Below are 16033 nucleotides of genomic sequence, written 5' to 3'. Positions count from 1 at the left end.
ACAAAATCAACAGAGACCTGTGAGTACAGCCTGCCACTTGGTAATCCTGCCTTGCCTTTGAAAAAGTACTGCTGTTTGATAATGAAAACAGTATTTCTGTCAGATGTAGGAAAGTTCTCATTTACCTGATGTTTTAGGCCAGCTCTAACAGTTAGCTGTGTAGGTACTGTTGGCTGTACAGGAGCACCAGTAACAGTCCATAAAGTTGTAGGGTATATGTATAGGTTTCTGCAGAAATTAGCCTTCTGTGGTTTTTGGGTTTTTATTTTTGTTTCCCATGTAATTGTCAGAACACTTCCAGCTCTGAGCACTTCTGATCTTAAAGTCTGGCATTTCCATACTGAGTTCAGTTTTGGCATATAAAGTTGATACACTCTGGGGTTTAGAGCAATTCCTAAGCAGCTCAGGAACACGTAGATAAGGTTTCATTTTAAATGGGTGAATTTCTATAAAACATGGTGCTAAATTTATTCAAAGTTCCCTGAAGTGAACAATATTCAGTAGTTCAAAATGCCACTAGATCTGGGAGAAATTTGTACAATCAGAACTCCAGGTTGCAGTGAGAGTGGCATTTATTTTCTGCTGTTTCAGTTAGAAACTTGGAACAGGTGGTCAGATCTTGCTTTTTAACCTGAGCATATGGAGACATCAGGAAGGTTCCTGGTTTAGAATCGGATTGGTAAAAGGAAAATTCATGTTATCTGGCCTATTTAAACAAGCAAAGTTTGAAATGTCTTTTCCTGCCACACACTTCAGTAGTTTTAAACTCAGCTGAGAGCTCTGTGTCACAGGATTTCTAATGCTGCTTCTGTAAAACATACTGGTCATTGCAGTCTGTGTTAGAAAGTTCCGCTAAACACTCATTATTGGTAATTAATTGTATTTTCAGAGGGATGTCAGCCAGGAGGGATAGATGTAGGTACTTGCTTGTGTATTCCAGGGACTGGATACTTGGTGGAACCAGCAGTTTGACAGCCTGTGCTGTGCAAAGTACATCACAAAATGCACTCTCTGGAAGTACTCTGAGAGAGGAATTGCTAAAATGAGCTTTATTTGTTTAGGCTGGACGATGCTACAAGTTTAATTACACTGTATCATATGCTTCACCCTGAATGTCAGTCAGCAAAGGAAGCTAAAGAACAGAAACTTCAAGGAGTTGATCTGATCAAGGTAAGCTTTTCTGCTTCTACATAACCTGCAGAAGAGAGCTTTTAACCAGCAGAATCCCAATGAGCAGTTACATTTCTCCTTACCTTAGGAAGCAGATACTTAACCAGAACTGTTGTACATGCCACGCTGGGGTTTTTGTTAAACTCTATACCTACAGCTGCACCAGGACTGCAGTTGTGGCTGGCTGCTCTGCCACTGGCATGGTTACATGGCTGGCATGGTTAACTCTGCTGTTACCTTTCTCCTGCCATGGCTGCAGGTATTTGTGAAAACTGAATCCCAGAGAGAAGGTTACATCCAGCTGGCCCTGCAGGCTTATGAAGAAGCAATGGCTACTTCTTCAGCTTCATGAAGTAAACCTCCGCTCATCAGAAGTTTTAAGTCTGTTTATAAACATTTTCTGTACAGGATTCCACAATAAATACTTGAAAATGACTGCTGTAGAATGTATTTTTCTTTACTGAAATACATGTGCATCACTACAGCAGTTTATTTTGAAGAGTTCTATAAGTGAACTTAGAGCAGCCCTCATGACTTGTTTTCACTGACACTGTACCTTGAGTTCAGTTTTTTTATTGTTGCATCTTGAATCTAAGGAATTGCCCACAATTCATTTCAGTTATTGAGGTAAGTGCAGGGTCTGGGCAGCTTCATTTAGGAAAGGCTGTAACAAACACCCCTTCTAACCCTTAAGCTGTACCACTGCTCTGTTGAAGCTTTTAGCTACAAGTGGTGTCTGAAAGAGTAACTGAGCTGATACTGATGGTTAGCAGTGCTAGATGGCAGCACAGTGAAGACATAACCACATACCTCACTGGAGGTGCTTAGAGAAGTCAGGTTAAAATACTGTATTTCAGCTACTGTGCTCCTGTTTCACAGATTTGGAATATACACTATGGAAGCTGGGTTATTCTTAAGAATTTTACTATTCTTAGTAAATATTACTAGTAAATGGAGAACTGAGGAGCAGAATGTTTAAAAGGATTTATTGAACTGCTTGATAAATGAAAACATTTTTTAGTATGTTCTGGAGCAGGCTTACATCTCGAATTTCAACATACTGGAAGCTGATTCTCTTTGTACAGTTGCTAGCTGTATGCTTCCTTCTACATGTACATGGTCCACTTGTGATACAAAAATCAAAGTAACTTGGAGCACATAGTCCACAGAACTTCATTCCTCTGGGTTTTGACCAAATTATTTCCTGATTTGGTCATCTAAAAAAGGATGTTCACTCATCTAAGATCTCTTCATCCAGATTGATATCTGTGGTATCAATATCCTCCAGATCCAAGTTATCTAAGTCATCTTCCAAGTCCAGCAGTGTCTAGGGAGAGAAAAGACTGGATGAGGAGGATACCACTCTGGTTACATGTGATGCAGCTTGTGGGATGGATCTACACTCTGCAAACCCCAGCCAAGGCCTCATGAGGAACACAATGCTAAAGGAGGCTGGAGAGCAGAGGAAGCCTATTCCACCAGTGCAGCTTTTTACCATGGGAGCAGCTGGGTTTGAATTCCCTTTGTCAGGCCTGCCTGCTGCACTGGTCTGTTACTGTGTGCAGGGCTCTGAACACTGCTCTGGGACTGCCAGAGTCATGTGTGCAGCTGCTTGAATCACACTCATTGGTGTAAAATGAATTGAGTGCTTATACTTCACCTCATAAAACTGTTTGGATACCTTTTGATCTCTTGCTGGAAGGTTATCAGAATTCTGCACAACTGTCTTCATCACTTCTTGTTTAGGAGAGGGAACTGGTTCTTCAGCCTTCTTCTAATGGCAAAGAAATTACTTTAGGTTTTTTTTTCAATTTAAATTCTTTCAACAAAAGCAGGTAAACAACAGCAGACCTCTAATGCCCCTTGCCCAGTGGCTCTCTTTCAGCTTCCCTCAGTTACTCTTGAGCCAGATCTTCACTGTCAGAAAAGATTCTAGTCCTCACTCAACTGGAGACTATTTCCTTTCCCAGTATATTTGAAGCAGTTGATAATGGAACTGATAAAATGAGAACCTTCAGAAATTATCAGTTCATTTTAAACACTGAAGTGCTGTTAGTGATTTTCAACATCCTCAGCAGGAGAGACTAAGTTAGTTGAGACTGACAGCAAATTTTAGGAGTTGCTGGGCTTAGTGTTCCAAATCCTATAATGGTTTAACACTCTTCTTGCTTCACTGCTGCGTAAATTTTATATAATTTTAAGATAATTCATCAGTCAGTACTATTATTGAAGCAGTGGTACTATTCAATTAACTGTACTTAATTATAGAATTAATCTATCTCTTACAAAATGTCCCATATTCAGCCTCAGCTGTAAGAGACAACTGGGGTTTAGGGCTTCTATGAGAACATGAGCTGAATGCAAAGATACACTGAGGTCTTGTTTTCAGCTTCTATGGCAAGCTAGTTCTCAGTTCTTGCCATTTGTTTCCATAGGTAGCCCAGACAGTTTGTTTATCATCTTTTACAAACAAGCAGACAAGTTTGATTTTGCTTTAACAGTATTTCCTTTGATGCACAAGAGGCAAAGAGTCACTACAGAGGCTTGAGAGTAATCTAACCTCTCTGCTCTGTCAGGGATGTCCAAAACTATGTTCTGTAGTGCACCTCCTATGAAGAAAAACATACAGACAATGGAGAGCTGTAGCTTTTCTGTTTCTCCTTCAGTTTCCAGTGCAGTTTTGATTTTAGATGTTTATATCCTCAAAGAGTGGTGCCAGTATCACTGCCTTTAAGAAACCCTCACATTATGATTTTCACAGACAAATGTAAAGTGTATTTGACTTGAGCAAAATTAAAAGTTGTCATCTTCTCCTAAAGCTCTGAAAAGCTTTAACTTCGTTTCAATCTCTATGCTTATACCTTATACTTGTCCTATTTTCTGCATAAGAATTGGACAACTGAGGTGGTAAAAAAATTAGTTTGTTACTTCAGACATTGACTAGAATCTATGTTCAAGTACCCAAGTAGCATTCCTGGCCAGTTAGTTATGGAGCAGTGTTATTCCACAACCATGGAGCACACCAACAAAGAACACAGAGCATTTGTCACTGCTGTAATAGGCAAGAGTCTCCATTTCCAGCTACTGAGCTTTAGAAAACCAGGGCAGCCGAGGCAGTGTTTGTAAATGCAACTGGAGTTACTTTTCTGTAGGATGAATTCAATGAAAAGACTCTAGAACTACTCACACTACACAGGGTGACCCAAGGTAAGGAAGCACACAAATAATTTCACAGTCAAGAAGCTGTTAGTAAGTACAGATGTAGATGAAAAAGAATCTGAGGCAAAAGAACATGAAGCCAACTGCAGCACTTACAGTCAAGGGAATAAAAGCAACAATTTGTCCATTACTGGTGAAATATTCTCCAGGGTAGAAGTTACTGTAAGATAGCAAAGTTCTCCCTTAGATTCATCACTGACTGACCTGAGATGACATTATTCCAGAGGGCTCAAATCCTTTTGCTTCTTCAAGTAAGTTTCTTTCTTCATTTGGCTAAAAGTAAAAAGAACCCCAGACACATTTAAGTGTTGCACTGAGTTGCTTAGAGCCGATTTTACAAAGCACCAAATGTTACTCTTCTAGAGACAGTAAAACCTTCTACTTACAGTGACAAGGGGGTATTCCCTGGCTGGCCTCAAGTCAGCAAGACTTTGCTTAACATACTCTTCAGCAACAAAAGCTTCCTTTAATCCAGGGAAAAGATTTTCGTATTCTGTGGGGTCAGCAAGGGACTCAGCAGCCTTCTGATTGACTTTAGAGAGGTTCTCCCGCCAGAGTTTAACAACCCTGGGGATGCAAACCAGATTTGTTAGAGACAGCTCATTCAGACAACACAGCTCATGCTCTGCATATGCTCAGAAATTACCTTGAAACTTGGCTTGGCAAATATGTCCGTGCAAGGAAAGCAGCTTCAGGGAGACGCCCAGTTTTGATCAGGAGTTCCAAACATGAATCAAGCCTAAAAAGATTTCAAAATATGATTTTAACCAGTAAACTTAATAAAGACAAATTTTTGTATTAGAACAGCTGTTTATTCTATTCCATTAATTTAAGGTGCTTTCATTTCAGACTTTAGATCTAGCAGCCATCTCCATCAGAATGAGCTTTTCTGAGAAGGACCTATGCTCATCTTTCTCCATGAAGTTTTCAGTTAGCTGAAATTAACCACTTGAAGAACCTGAGGGTCTCTGCACTTGAGACAGCAGAACAGAACAATCAGAAGCTCATTTGCTACTTACTTTCCCTGCAGGAAGTAGCTCATAAATGCCACATTATTCTTGCCATCCTTCTCAGCACCTTCTGCCAACTTGTTCACCATGCTGGCATTCCCTGAAGCTGTGGCCAGGAGCAGCAGCCCTCCATAGTCCTGGGCATGGTGGAGACACTCCTGGGCTAAGCCAAACTGGCATTTACTGATGGCAAGCTCTGCAAGCTGCTTCCACTTCTGTTCTGACTGATTGTACAAAAAGGGGAGAGGGAGGGAAAGAAAAAAATCAAACCACTCACAGTTCTGAACAGAATTTAAAGGTTTTGAGAGCACTCAGTATGAAAACAGGAGTTGACTTGTGAAGGTGCTGTATCCCATCACTACACTTGTCTTCCCACTGAGGTACTGCAATTACTGCAGCTTCCCAGCATGGCACAGTGAGTGCCAAGAGATCCCTACCTAGCTGTAACATTACATAAAATAAACAGCTTCTCAGTAAACATGGAGGGGGGAAGCAGGCATAACTCTGGAAATTTAACTATAACAATCTCTTAAAGCTCCCAAGTTAACCCTCAGAATGCTGAAAGGCATCTGTGTCTGTAACTAAGTTAACATTCCTTCTAAATAACTGGATTATTTTACAGCCGGAACAAGGAGATCTCTGCATAATAATGATGGGACAAATCAGTTTTTTTAGTGCAGCAGTCTAAGTTTGCTAAGGCTGGAACAAAGGTCTGATGGCTTCAGCCCTGTCTTTCCTCCTCTCACTGTTAAGTACTGGAGATCAAGGCTTGGTTCTGGACTCAAGTTTTGTATTCTCCAGGAGTTCCTGTGGCTTTCTGAGCAGACACCATTCTTTGTCCCTATCCCACAGCTTCGATTCCTTTGAATTACAGGCAGCAGAACTTCACCTAAGGAGTTGGAGTTGTTTTGCATCCCCACATACCATTGCCTTTTCTTACAGGGCCTCTCAGACTCCCACTAATACTCAGAATCCAGGATGAATCACCCAAATTTATATCATTACCTCTGCTTCCACTGCAAGCTGATAGGCTATTTTTAATTCTCCAAGTTGAAGAGCAAGTTCAAAACGATGCTCTGGATCTGTAGATACTGCAAGAGCTTGTTGTTTGAAGCCCTAAAATAAAAATCTGACAGTGAAGCTGGGACCTGTCAGGTCAAACATAATCCTAAATACTTTAACAAAAGCACTCTGAACAGAAGGTTACATTGTTCTCAAACAAACAGGATAATTAACAAGAGTTAATGCTCACAGATAGTATCACTGGGTTTTGCTTAGCAAACTCCATTAAGAATGTGAATAAACTGATTTATTCAGTTGGATGACTAAGAAGGAGTTTTCTTGCCTGTTTTTCAAGAAAATGTGCGACCCTGGTTCTCTGTTCTTTTGGGATTGTGGGAAGAACTTTGTCAGCCATGCCGAAATCCCTCCTCATCACAGCAGTTTGATATTCGAGCACTGAGACCAGCAGAGAGTAGCTAACAATGTTCAGCTCTTTATCACCCAAATACAGCCTGTTGTCCTTGGGGATATAGCCCAGGAGATACATTGTTCTGGAACAAAACAAAGAGCACTCAGCTTCAACAGATCCACACAAACAGTCTGAACAAAACCATTCCAGTAGCTCTTATGGCAGCAAGAATACTCCCATCAAACACCCTGCTTTTCCTGGATGTACTCTTTCACACAGCACTGTTCATCCCTCAGAACTGCACTGCTGCCTCACAACACCCCACTTGTTCCCACCCCTGGTGCTACAGCAGGGCACAGCAGCAGCTGCCAGGGTGCACCTTGAGCCCCCTTCACTGAGAGAACCTTGAACACTTTAACTGAAGCAGCAACTCACCTGTCCAGGTGGGCAATGGTGACAATCTCTCCTCCAACGTAGTAGTTGAGTCTGTTCACAGAACTGGTGTAAATAAAGCAGTCACCGACCCACAGACCTGTTTTCACAATCTCCTGGATCTCGCCAAGAACCTGCAAAGCAAATTTTGAGTAATTAGATACATAAGAAGGTACTTCCAGGTAGCAGAAAGACTACTGCAATTTAAAATATAATTCTATATTCTATACTTTAATTGTTGGGCAAGTTGCAAATATAAGTTTAGATATACAAGTACATAAGTGATAATTTCATTCTACATGCATGCTACCCTAATTCTTAACTAAGCCAATTATAAATCTGGGAAACAAACACCAAACTAAGCATTAAGCAAGACCATCAAAGGTAACTTTCCTTCTGAAATTTTGATTCACTGCTGAGGTTTTTTCACCTCTCAAACTTGAATAACATTTCAAAACTTGAAAATTGTAGAAAAAAAATTAATCAATGACCCAAAAGTGTGTTTTAAAAAATATCTCTATAACTCTCTGACAATAGTGAGCAGATGAAGAGAAATGCTGGCATCAAGGTCAGTTATGCTGGGATTCAGACAGAGATACACTGCTCATGAATCCCAAAAAATGATTAAGTGTTCCTCAGGCAGGTGCACAACGTGCGATACTAAAAATGATCTGGAAACTAACATTTAAATGGGACTATGTTAAGGACTAAGTTTGCTGCACTCTCTTGCTTTTACCATCTCTAATCTCATTCCACTTTTTAAATAGAAGGTACCTCAAAGGCATCTTCAATTCCATCTTCAGTGACACCTTCATGTGTTTCTTGGGCTGCTGCCACTTTTTCTGACAGGTACTTGAGAATGAAGAATGACTCTTCTGTAGCAATGCACACGAGCTCACCCGAGTCAGACCAGAAAATCTGTGAGAGCAGAATCAACAGTGGCAGTGTTACACACCCCAGGCTAAGATGGATGATGTGGGAATTAAGGGTTAAACAGCCCAACTCCAGAAGCTCTAGGACTGAAAAGTCAACACATACTGGAATTTTTCTGCCCTTTCTGCTACATGACTGAGATAAACTTAAATTGTTACTTTATTATTGACAGCTTTGCTTCATGCAAGAAAACCAGTTTAGTAAAAGAAATAAAAATCAGTAAATCAGACAGGTAAATATCTTCAGTCCCATGCAGAAACTCACATGTTTGGGCTGGATTTCAATCCTGCGAATCAGCTCCGTGTTCTCCCAGTCATAGAATGCCAGGCCATTAACAGATCTGACTCCCAAAAGAAAGCCACCATAGATGCCTACAAGAAAATAAAGGTGGAAGAAATCCACATTGTACAAAAACCGTACCAGCATATCTATTTTTAAAGTATTTACCTTCTGCTCCAAAATCAGGCTTGAACGACTTCTTCTCTTTGAAATTTTTAAATATCTTTACAACACTGTTGCTCTCCCTGATTGCATACCTAAATAGAGATTAAATTGTAAATAAACAAAGTCATTATTTCGTTTCCAAAGTAGTAACTATTAAACTATAAGCTGCTACAAAACAACTGCATTTGACTTTATCTTCTAAAACCAGCAGAGTCCTAAAAATCCAAAATTTTCAAGCAGGACAACTACTAAAAATTCATTTTACATGCATGTTTTGTGGCCTGAAAACTAAAGTAGCAGCTGCAAATGCAATACAAAGGAAAAAACTTGCAAGACTTACTCTGAAGAGTCATGTGCCCACACAAACTCCTGTGCAGAACCAAAACTCTTGTTCCTCAGAGCCATGGCTGTGTAGATGATGTATTCACCATCACCACACACCACCACAAACCTGGGGCAGGAGAGAGAGGCACTTGTCAGATATCTGTGTCCAGGTCAACAGGCAGCAGCAAGAAGGCAGATTATCTGTAAAGGTAAAGGCTCTCATGCCCAAGGTAACCACTGAAACACAGAGCATAAGCTTTATATATGCCTAAAATGTCATGGAACTCCATTTCCTTCCTGAGTCATGCACCTTCTGGTCTCCACTGAGCACCTCTTGGACTCTGGATCCCTTTTATTTGAGCCTGTTAACAAAAAAAACCCCAACCAGTTCAAGAGAAGTGATGAAGGAATGTGTTACCGTCCATTAGGGTTGTGCTGGATTGTCTGAGGATAGATTTCACAGCTGCCCATATCCTTCACAGCCAGTGGCAACCTCTCTCCATCTTTGATTTCAGCATCTCCCATTGCTTTCAAGTTAGCCTGTTGGACTTCGGAATGTTTAGCCCAAATAATTTTTCCATTTGCATCCATGGACATGGCAGGTTCTTCACGACCAAGCTAGAAAATAAGAAAGAAGTGAGACTATGGAAAAAATACATTGTTGATTTTCTTTTCAGTTGTAAATGTCAAGTGAAATAGCCAATCTCCATCAAAAAATGCCAATTAAAATGCCAAAATGTCAGTATTTTACGTATTATCCCAGAATCAGAAACCAGTTGTTGTGCACACAGGACAGGATGAATCACAATTTCTCACTCCAAACCATTAACTGTACCTTAACAATGATGCTGCCCTCATCATAGCCCAGAGCCACGTTGTTGGAGCCCCTGAGGCTGGCCACACACCACACCCTCTCCATGCCATAGTTCAGGGTGCTCTCCAGGCGATAAGTGCTGGAGTGCCAGATCCGCACCGTGCCTGGGGAAAAACACAGCCATGCATCCCTTCAGCTCAGTCTGAGGGCAGCAGGGGTGCAGCCACACCACCACAAGAGCTCTGCCCTCAGTGCTTGTCCTGTCCTTTCTACACCAGAAAATCCACAGTTACCATCTTCAGAGCCGGTGATGATGATGGGCAGCTCCGGATGGAAGCTGACACACGACACGTTCTGAGCGTGGCCTTCCAGTGTCTGGACACAAGTTTTATTCTGAAAGCAAGAGAGAACACAATGCCACATTTTAACCCTTATTTATTTAAAAAAAAAATCTCCTCCAAATACAAAATAGATCTGAAAATTCTCTAGATTTCTTACATTTGCAAGGTGTTCGAACAACAGCACTAAGCTATTAAAAACTGATTGTATTGAGCTGTACCTCCTGCCCAGAAAAAAGTATTTCCCCTGACAGAAGTGTTTTCCTCTATTTTCAGACGTGTTTATGGCTAGAAAATATGCTTTCTCAGAGCTGCATAGCACAACACATTAAAGCATAATGGAAAGCTGAGTTCACTGTGAAAAAAAAATCATAACCAAATATTGCATTACAGGTGAAAACAGATCAAATTTAGGTCTTTGGTAAGAATGTTCATTGACATAGTTGTGAAAGTCAGGCTGCTCTGCTTGAGGTAACTAAGACTGGAGCATGTACAGTGTCTCCAGCTGCACATGGTGGCAAAATCCCAAGCACTGTTCTGTAATATTCATGACTGCATTGAATGTTTAAATTAACTTCAACTTCTGGGCTTGGATTTACTCCAGGGCAATAAGTTTTAGTGACCAGAAAGTACCACCTAACAACTTCTGTCTCGTCCTTCTGGCCATTCAGACACTTGTAGACAGGAAGAACTCAGGAGCTCTAGACTCCAGCAACAGAGTGAATCCCTGGATTAGATCTCTCTTTCCTGAGGAGCATTCAAGCAGGGCACCTCATCACTCCTGCCCTCCTTGGGGGCACAAGCATTGCATGGGTGTGCATGCAACTCATGGGACTGTGTCAATGTGCACAGGATGAAACAGGAGGGGGGGAAGCTATAAAGGATGAAACAGGAGGAGGGGAGCTATAAAGATTGAAGAAAAAAAAGAGGAACAGCTTAATCCACAAACATGAGGCCTAAAAGGCAGGGAATCAATTTGTCACAGGAAAAAAATCTAACAACAGAAACTTTATATCAAATATAGCAGCCTGCACAAAGGCTTCTGAAGAGCTGAGCACACACCTGGTAGTCCCAGATCTTCACCAGGCGGTCATCTGCCCCAGAAATGAGGTATGGCTTGTCCCCACCACTGTAATAGTCAATGCAGTTCACTCCTTTCTCATGGCCTTCCAAGGTGAAGTTGGGAGAGGATGATCCAAGCTGCCACACCTGACCAATGAAACACAGACACTTGTACCCAGCAACCTGCTGTGCCCAGGTCACCCTTGGCACACACAACAGGTGTCCAGAAGTACTTCACAAGTCCAAGGAGAAATAACACAGAATTCCAAAGACACTGTTGTTTTCTTAGATAAAAACTTCAACAACTGCTCAGCAAACTACAGTCCTTCCCCCAGTAAACACAAATAACATGCTGAATTGCCCATGCTCTCTGCTCATACCTCTAAACATTGAAATTGGTTGCTTTAAACTTTTTTAAGGACATGAAACCACATAAAGCACTGTTTTTAAGAAGTACTACGTGTTTATAAAAGTAACTAGTAACTGATTGTTATTATACATGAGTTTCCTCCGTGTCCTGAATTTTAATTTTTCCAGCTACACTAAAGAATATTAAATCTCATGTTAAATGAGGATACAAAATGAAGCAAGTCAAGTGTAGATATACTAGTGCTTTCTCATGTTTATCACATCAAATCAACATTTCCATGCACCTGATCTCAACATCTGTGGCCATATGAAATCAGTGCTGGCTTTTTACAGCCAATATACTGATGATGTACAGGAAATGTGAGGAGGTGTCCCTGCTCAGTGGCTGAAAATCTGTAGTCACAGATATTTAGTAACAGCTGCACAGCAGATGAGACCATGAGAAGGCTGAAGGCATCACTGGAAACAATTCCATGCACAGACAGCCAAGGATATGCAAGTAATGGGAGAGACACCTTTACCAGGGTTGTTTTTTCTTTTTAGTTCACAGTTGAAGTCTTTATCTGCTATATGGCTTCAGTACTCCCAAATGACTCACTGACAGTAAAACCATCACTCCTCTCCCATTACTCCTATCCCATATTTCTGTGCAATCCAAATGGAGATACAGCACTTAGAAGAGTTTAAACAACTACTTTCCAATTGTTAGAGACAACACGTAATCTGGTAAATTTACTGAATTACTTAGCAGGTGCCTGGAGCAATGTCCAGGTCTTTGTTCAGTCAAAATTCCATTATTGCACCTGCTTTTAAGAACACTGACCCATCATCCATACAGGATTATTGCTTTGAGTACACTGATAATCACTTAATGACTAAAAACCCCCAATACAGCTTCTCTACCTTAATTGTCCTATCCAAAGAGGCACTGGCAAACTGGTTATTGTCTTTTGGGTTTATGACAATCTGCATGACGTAATGGGTATGTCCTTCAAACACCTGAGAACAGGACCACTTCTTATCCCAGTCCCAGAGTTTGATCAGCATGTCATCTGGAAAAAACCACAAACAACCAAGCTTCAGTGGGTGACAACAACCTCCTTGAAGTGCATAATCCTCCAGAAGTTCATGGTACAGGCTGGAAAGGAGGCACTGCTAATAATCTATTTGCATCTATAGGATTACTAATCCTTCAGAAGGACCAAAGGGAGATGAAAGCTGTCTGTTGCTTTCAAGTCAGATTCCCAGCTAAAAACTTACTCCAAACCACAATGAAATCTTTTTAAAAACACAACCTGAGCTGTTATTTGAGAGTTTTCCACACTACCTGGCACACACACAAATGTCTCATCTGGCAGATATTAAGAGAGAAAGCTCTTTTCTCTGACAAGAACACAAGCCATTATAGTTTAAATTTTAAGTGCAAATGATATTCCATTAAAAAAACATGAACGCATCTACCAAGAAACAACAAAATGACAACTGTCACGTTGGCTTCTTGCTCAAGGACTCCTGAGTCTTCCCAGAAGGTGCAAGCCCTCACCCCACAGAAAACAGGAGCCTGAGAAGAGCTGAACATGAAAAGATCCCAAAGGACTCTCACCACTGCTTGTGAGGATGAAGGGCTGTGTGGGGTGCACTGCAATGCACCGGATGTAGTCGGAATGGGCCTCAAACATGTGAACTCTTTCCAGGGTGTTGTAATTAAAAACTCTGATCTGCATGTCATCCTGGGAAAGGGAGGAAAAGCCACGTGAAAAGAAGTCTCTTGTGCAGTGCACCTTCTATGCAATACAGGGGAGCTAGGAAAAAACATTCCACCACTGAAGACAACAAAATGTTTAAGGAATTTTGCTTGCTAATGATACAAATTATACTTGGATTCAGAAGGCTATAAAGTACTGCTGTTTCAAGTCATTTATGAAATGGAAAAAGCAAATTTTCATTTTTACAAGTAACTGAGTCACGGCAGCATATGGTAATGAAATGAAAACACATTTTTACTCTGGGTACAGGGAAGAAAACTAGGAAATGAAGGTTGAGAAAAGAAAAACATTTAGGCTTTACCTTAATTTAGCAAAAAAATATTCACTCCATAAAAAAAAATGTGTTACCAAGATCAGAATACAATTATTCCTCTCAAGTTACATCCACTGAATAAAAGCAGGCATTTTTTTTCTAGTGATGAGCAAAACTAAAAATTATTTTTAATATAACCAAGAAAAAAAGTAGAAAGCAATTTCAAATTCATCTTACCTAGGACTGTCAATAGTTTCATTTTAGTTAAAGCAGCACCTATGGCACTGAGTCAGAACTCTGGGCTGAGTATGTTCCAGCTGGCAGTAACAGCTGAACTCCATCTACCTGGCATTACCTGCAGAGTCAGTCACCTTAGCAGGTTGCTCTTTTTTGAAATGAAAATTTAAGCTTTTAATCTTCCTTAAAGGAGAAAACTTCTGGGAAACTGTAGTGAAGTATTCCCTTCTCTACAAATTCAGATCAGATCAGATTATTACACAATGCAGAAAGTGATGGCATGAAAATTGATCAGAGAAAGTGCAGCTGAACAGGAAATCACAGGAGGAAACAGCTTACAGCTCCAGTAACAACCCAGTTCTTCCTCGCCACGAACTTGGCAGCTCTCACAGGCAGGTCACACACTTCAAAATTCTTCACCAGAGTCTGCAAACAAAACCAGTTAAGTTTATAGCACTGGAAAAAATACCAACTTTGAAATGAGCTCTATTTTCTTAACAGCATCCAATATGTCACTTCCTTGTCTACTGACACAGTGACTCTTGCACTCAGCCAGAGAAGAGCAGCCAGTTAACAGCAGCGACTGAAGAGTCTGTACAAATCCCACTTCCAGCACCAGCTACACAGCTACATGCCCATTTCCCAGTAAGGCCCTCACCTGTGTCTCGTGGTTCCACACACAGACACTGCCGTTGTAGAGGCTGGCCAGCATCCATGGCTCCGTGGGATGCAGGTCCACGCTCTTGACGCGGTCAGAGCGCGCCGTCAGCTTCCGCTTGATGTCCAGGCGCAGAGGCTGCGGGAACAACAGGAGCACCAGGTGACTCAACAGCAAACTGGGACAGGGAAAGCTGCAGTTCACTCTTAGAATGAAAGGATCCAATCCTGCTGCCCATGCAGACAGAAGGGTACCACTCTTTTCTATCTATCTGTGTGTCTGTTTTTGTAGGAAGGCATCACATCCTCACCAATGGCAGTGGCTCTGCTTAATTTAATTCTGTGAAACTCCAGCAGAGCCAAAAAAAACCCCAAAAAAGATGCACTGCACATCCTCCTGGTGTCCCTGAACTATGAAAGCAAAGCAAAAAGAATTTGCTCCTAATACAAATATTAGAAAACAAATCTTCCTGCTACAAACCAGGAAGAAAAGTCAGTTAACAAAATAGAGCACAACATTTGCCCATTGTAAATTTACTTCCGTTCACAATTCCAAAATTATGTTTTAGAATGGAACATTGGTAAAAACTGAGTACAGGGAAAAATTTTAAATCTTTCCCTTACAAAGAAGGCTCTGACCTTCCACTTTAATCACTGGCAATGTAAAAAGCTGTCACCACAGAGCAGAGGTCGCTCCTGGCCCCTCGCTTCCCCTCACGAGGATGCTGGAGATTGCTGTGAGCTCTCCCCGAGTTTCCTGCAGGCTGAACAGACCAAATGTCCCAAACTGCTCACACGGTATTTAAAAGGCATGAAGTCTAGCAACGTGATTTTTTAATATATTCGAGGCATTGTGGGTTCCTTTAGATACTCACTGGAGATCATTTAACGCTGCTTTTATCTCAGAGAACTCAGTGGATAATGGCTGACCAAAGAACACTACACGCATTAATCATACCTGCAGTTACCTACGTTAAACACTGCAAGGAAAAAAAACCACCTGGTTATCAGGTAGTACCTGAACCACGCCTATGACATGGGATGTGGAAAGAGTTTGGGTTCTCTTCTCCTGCTACAAACACCAGCAAGGCAAGCACAGCTACCCCCGGCTCCGCGCTTATCCCGGGAACCGCCGGGAGCGGCAGCTCCCGAGGGCCGGGAAGGGCCGCTCCGAGGGCTGGGTGCGACACGCACCCGAACCCCGGGACAGCCGCTCGCTGCGGCTGAGAACAGCACGGGCAGCACCGCGCTGCGGCCCCGGCCCCGGTCCTGGCCCCTCATACGCCCGCTCCGCCGACTGCGGGGCTGCGCTGCCTCCCGGGGCCAGCTGGGATGGTCACCCTCCCGCAGCGGGGGCGAGGCGCCCCCCGGGACCCTGCATGTCGCTCACCATGGCCCCGCTGTGCCGAGGTGCCGCCCGGTGTCCCGAGGTGCCGTCCGCTGTCCCCGGCCCCGCTCCGGCCCCGCTCCGCCCGGGCCCGCTCCGAGCTCCGACGTGGAGCTTCCGGGCCCGCCGCTCTCGCGACAGCCCCGCACAGCGCCCCTCAGTCTCGCGAGAGCGAGGCGCTCCCGTGGGATGCCGGGATGTGTAGTC

The 16033-nt window shown here is 42.3% G+C and overlaps 2 protein-coding genes across 3 annotated transcripts in view; one reads left to right on the top strand and one right to left on the bottom strand.

The window, feature by feature from the left end:
• The window catches only part of MRPS22 (mitochondrial ribosomal protein S22), a 6915-nt gene extending 5310 nt beyond the window's left edge, over positions 1-1605 (top strand). The window contains 3 exon segments of the mRNA XM_005425529.2: positions 1-19; positions 1062-1170; positions 1430-1605. The exon segment at positions 1-19 is cut by the window's left edge and continues 13 nt beyond it. Of these exon segments, the coding sequence (XP_005425586.2) occupies positions 1-19; positions 1062-1170; positions 1430-1522 (221 nt within the window). The 3' untranslated portion in view covers positions 1523-1605.
• A 534-nt stretch (positions 1606-2139) lies between these two features.
• Positions 2140-15959, bottom strand: COPB2 (COPI coat complex subunit beta 2). Of its 2 annotated transcripts, none has more exons than XM_014308862.2 (22): positions 15830-15959; positions 14441-14578; positions 14122-14208; positions 13130-13256; positions 12430-12578; positions 11158-11304; positions 10051-10150; positions 9779-9921; positions 9362-9561; positions 8960-9070; positions 8623-8711; positions 8440-8546; positions 8017-8160; positions 7246-7376; positions 6745-6952; positions 6405-6515; positions 5409-5623; positions 5036-5128; positions 4776-4956; positions 4594-4662; positions 2852-2944; positions 2140-2497 (listed from the first exon to the last, which is right to left on the bottom strand). In XM_014308862.2, the coding sequence occupies exons 1-22, from the start codon at positions 15830-15832 to the stop codon at positions 2402-2404; spliced, it is 2742 nt and encodes a 913-aa protein (XP_014164337.1). In that variant the 5' UTR covers positions 15833-15959; the 3' UTR covers positions 2140-2401. The 2 variants fall into 2 exon arrangements, with proteins under 2 accessions (XP_014164337.1, XP_030916556.1); XM_031060696.1 differs by having other exon boundaries at positions 2852-2941.
• Positions 15960-16033: the final 74 nt, after the last annotated feature.

Source organism: Geospiza fortis, unplaced genomic scaffold (genome assembly GCF_000277835.1).
Source record: "Geospiza fortis unplaced genomic scaffold, GeoFor_1.0 scaffold101, whole genome shotgun sequence".
NCBI classification, from domain to species: Eukaryota; Metazoa; Chordata; class Aves; order Passeriformes; family Thraupidae; genus Geospiza; species Geospiza fortis.
The sequence above is the reverse complement of the archived record's forward strand: the minus strand, read 5'-3'. Positions and strand labels throughout refer to the sequence as shown.

What these genes read in the sequence shown, in the direction of transcription:
- COPB2 (XM_014308862.2), bottom strand. An exon ending in CACATTTTCTTGAAAAACAG is followed by an intron (nt 6,516 to 6,744) that starts GCAAGAAAACTC and finishes TTTTTATTTTAG; the next exon opens with GGCTTCAAACAACAAGCTCT. An exon ending in CTGGAATAATGTCATCTCAG is followed by an intron (nt 2,945 to 4,593) that starts GTCAGTCAGTGA and finishes CTTTGCCATTAG; the next exon opens with AAGAAGGCTGAAGAACCAGT.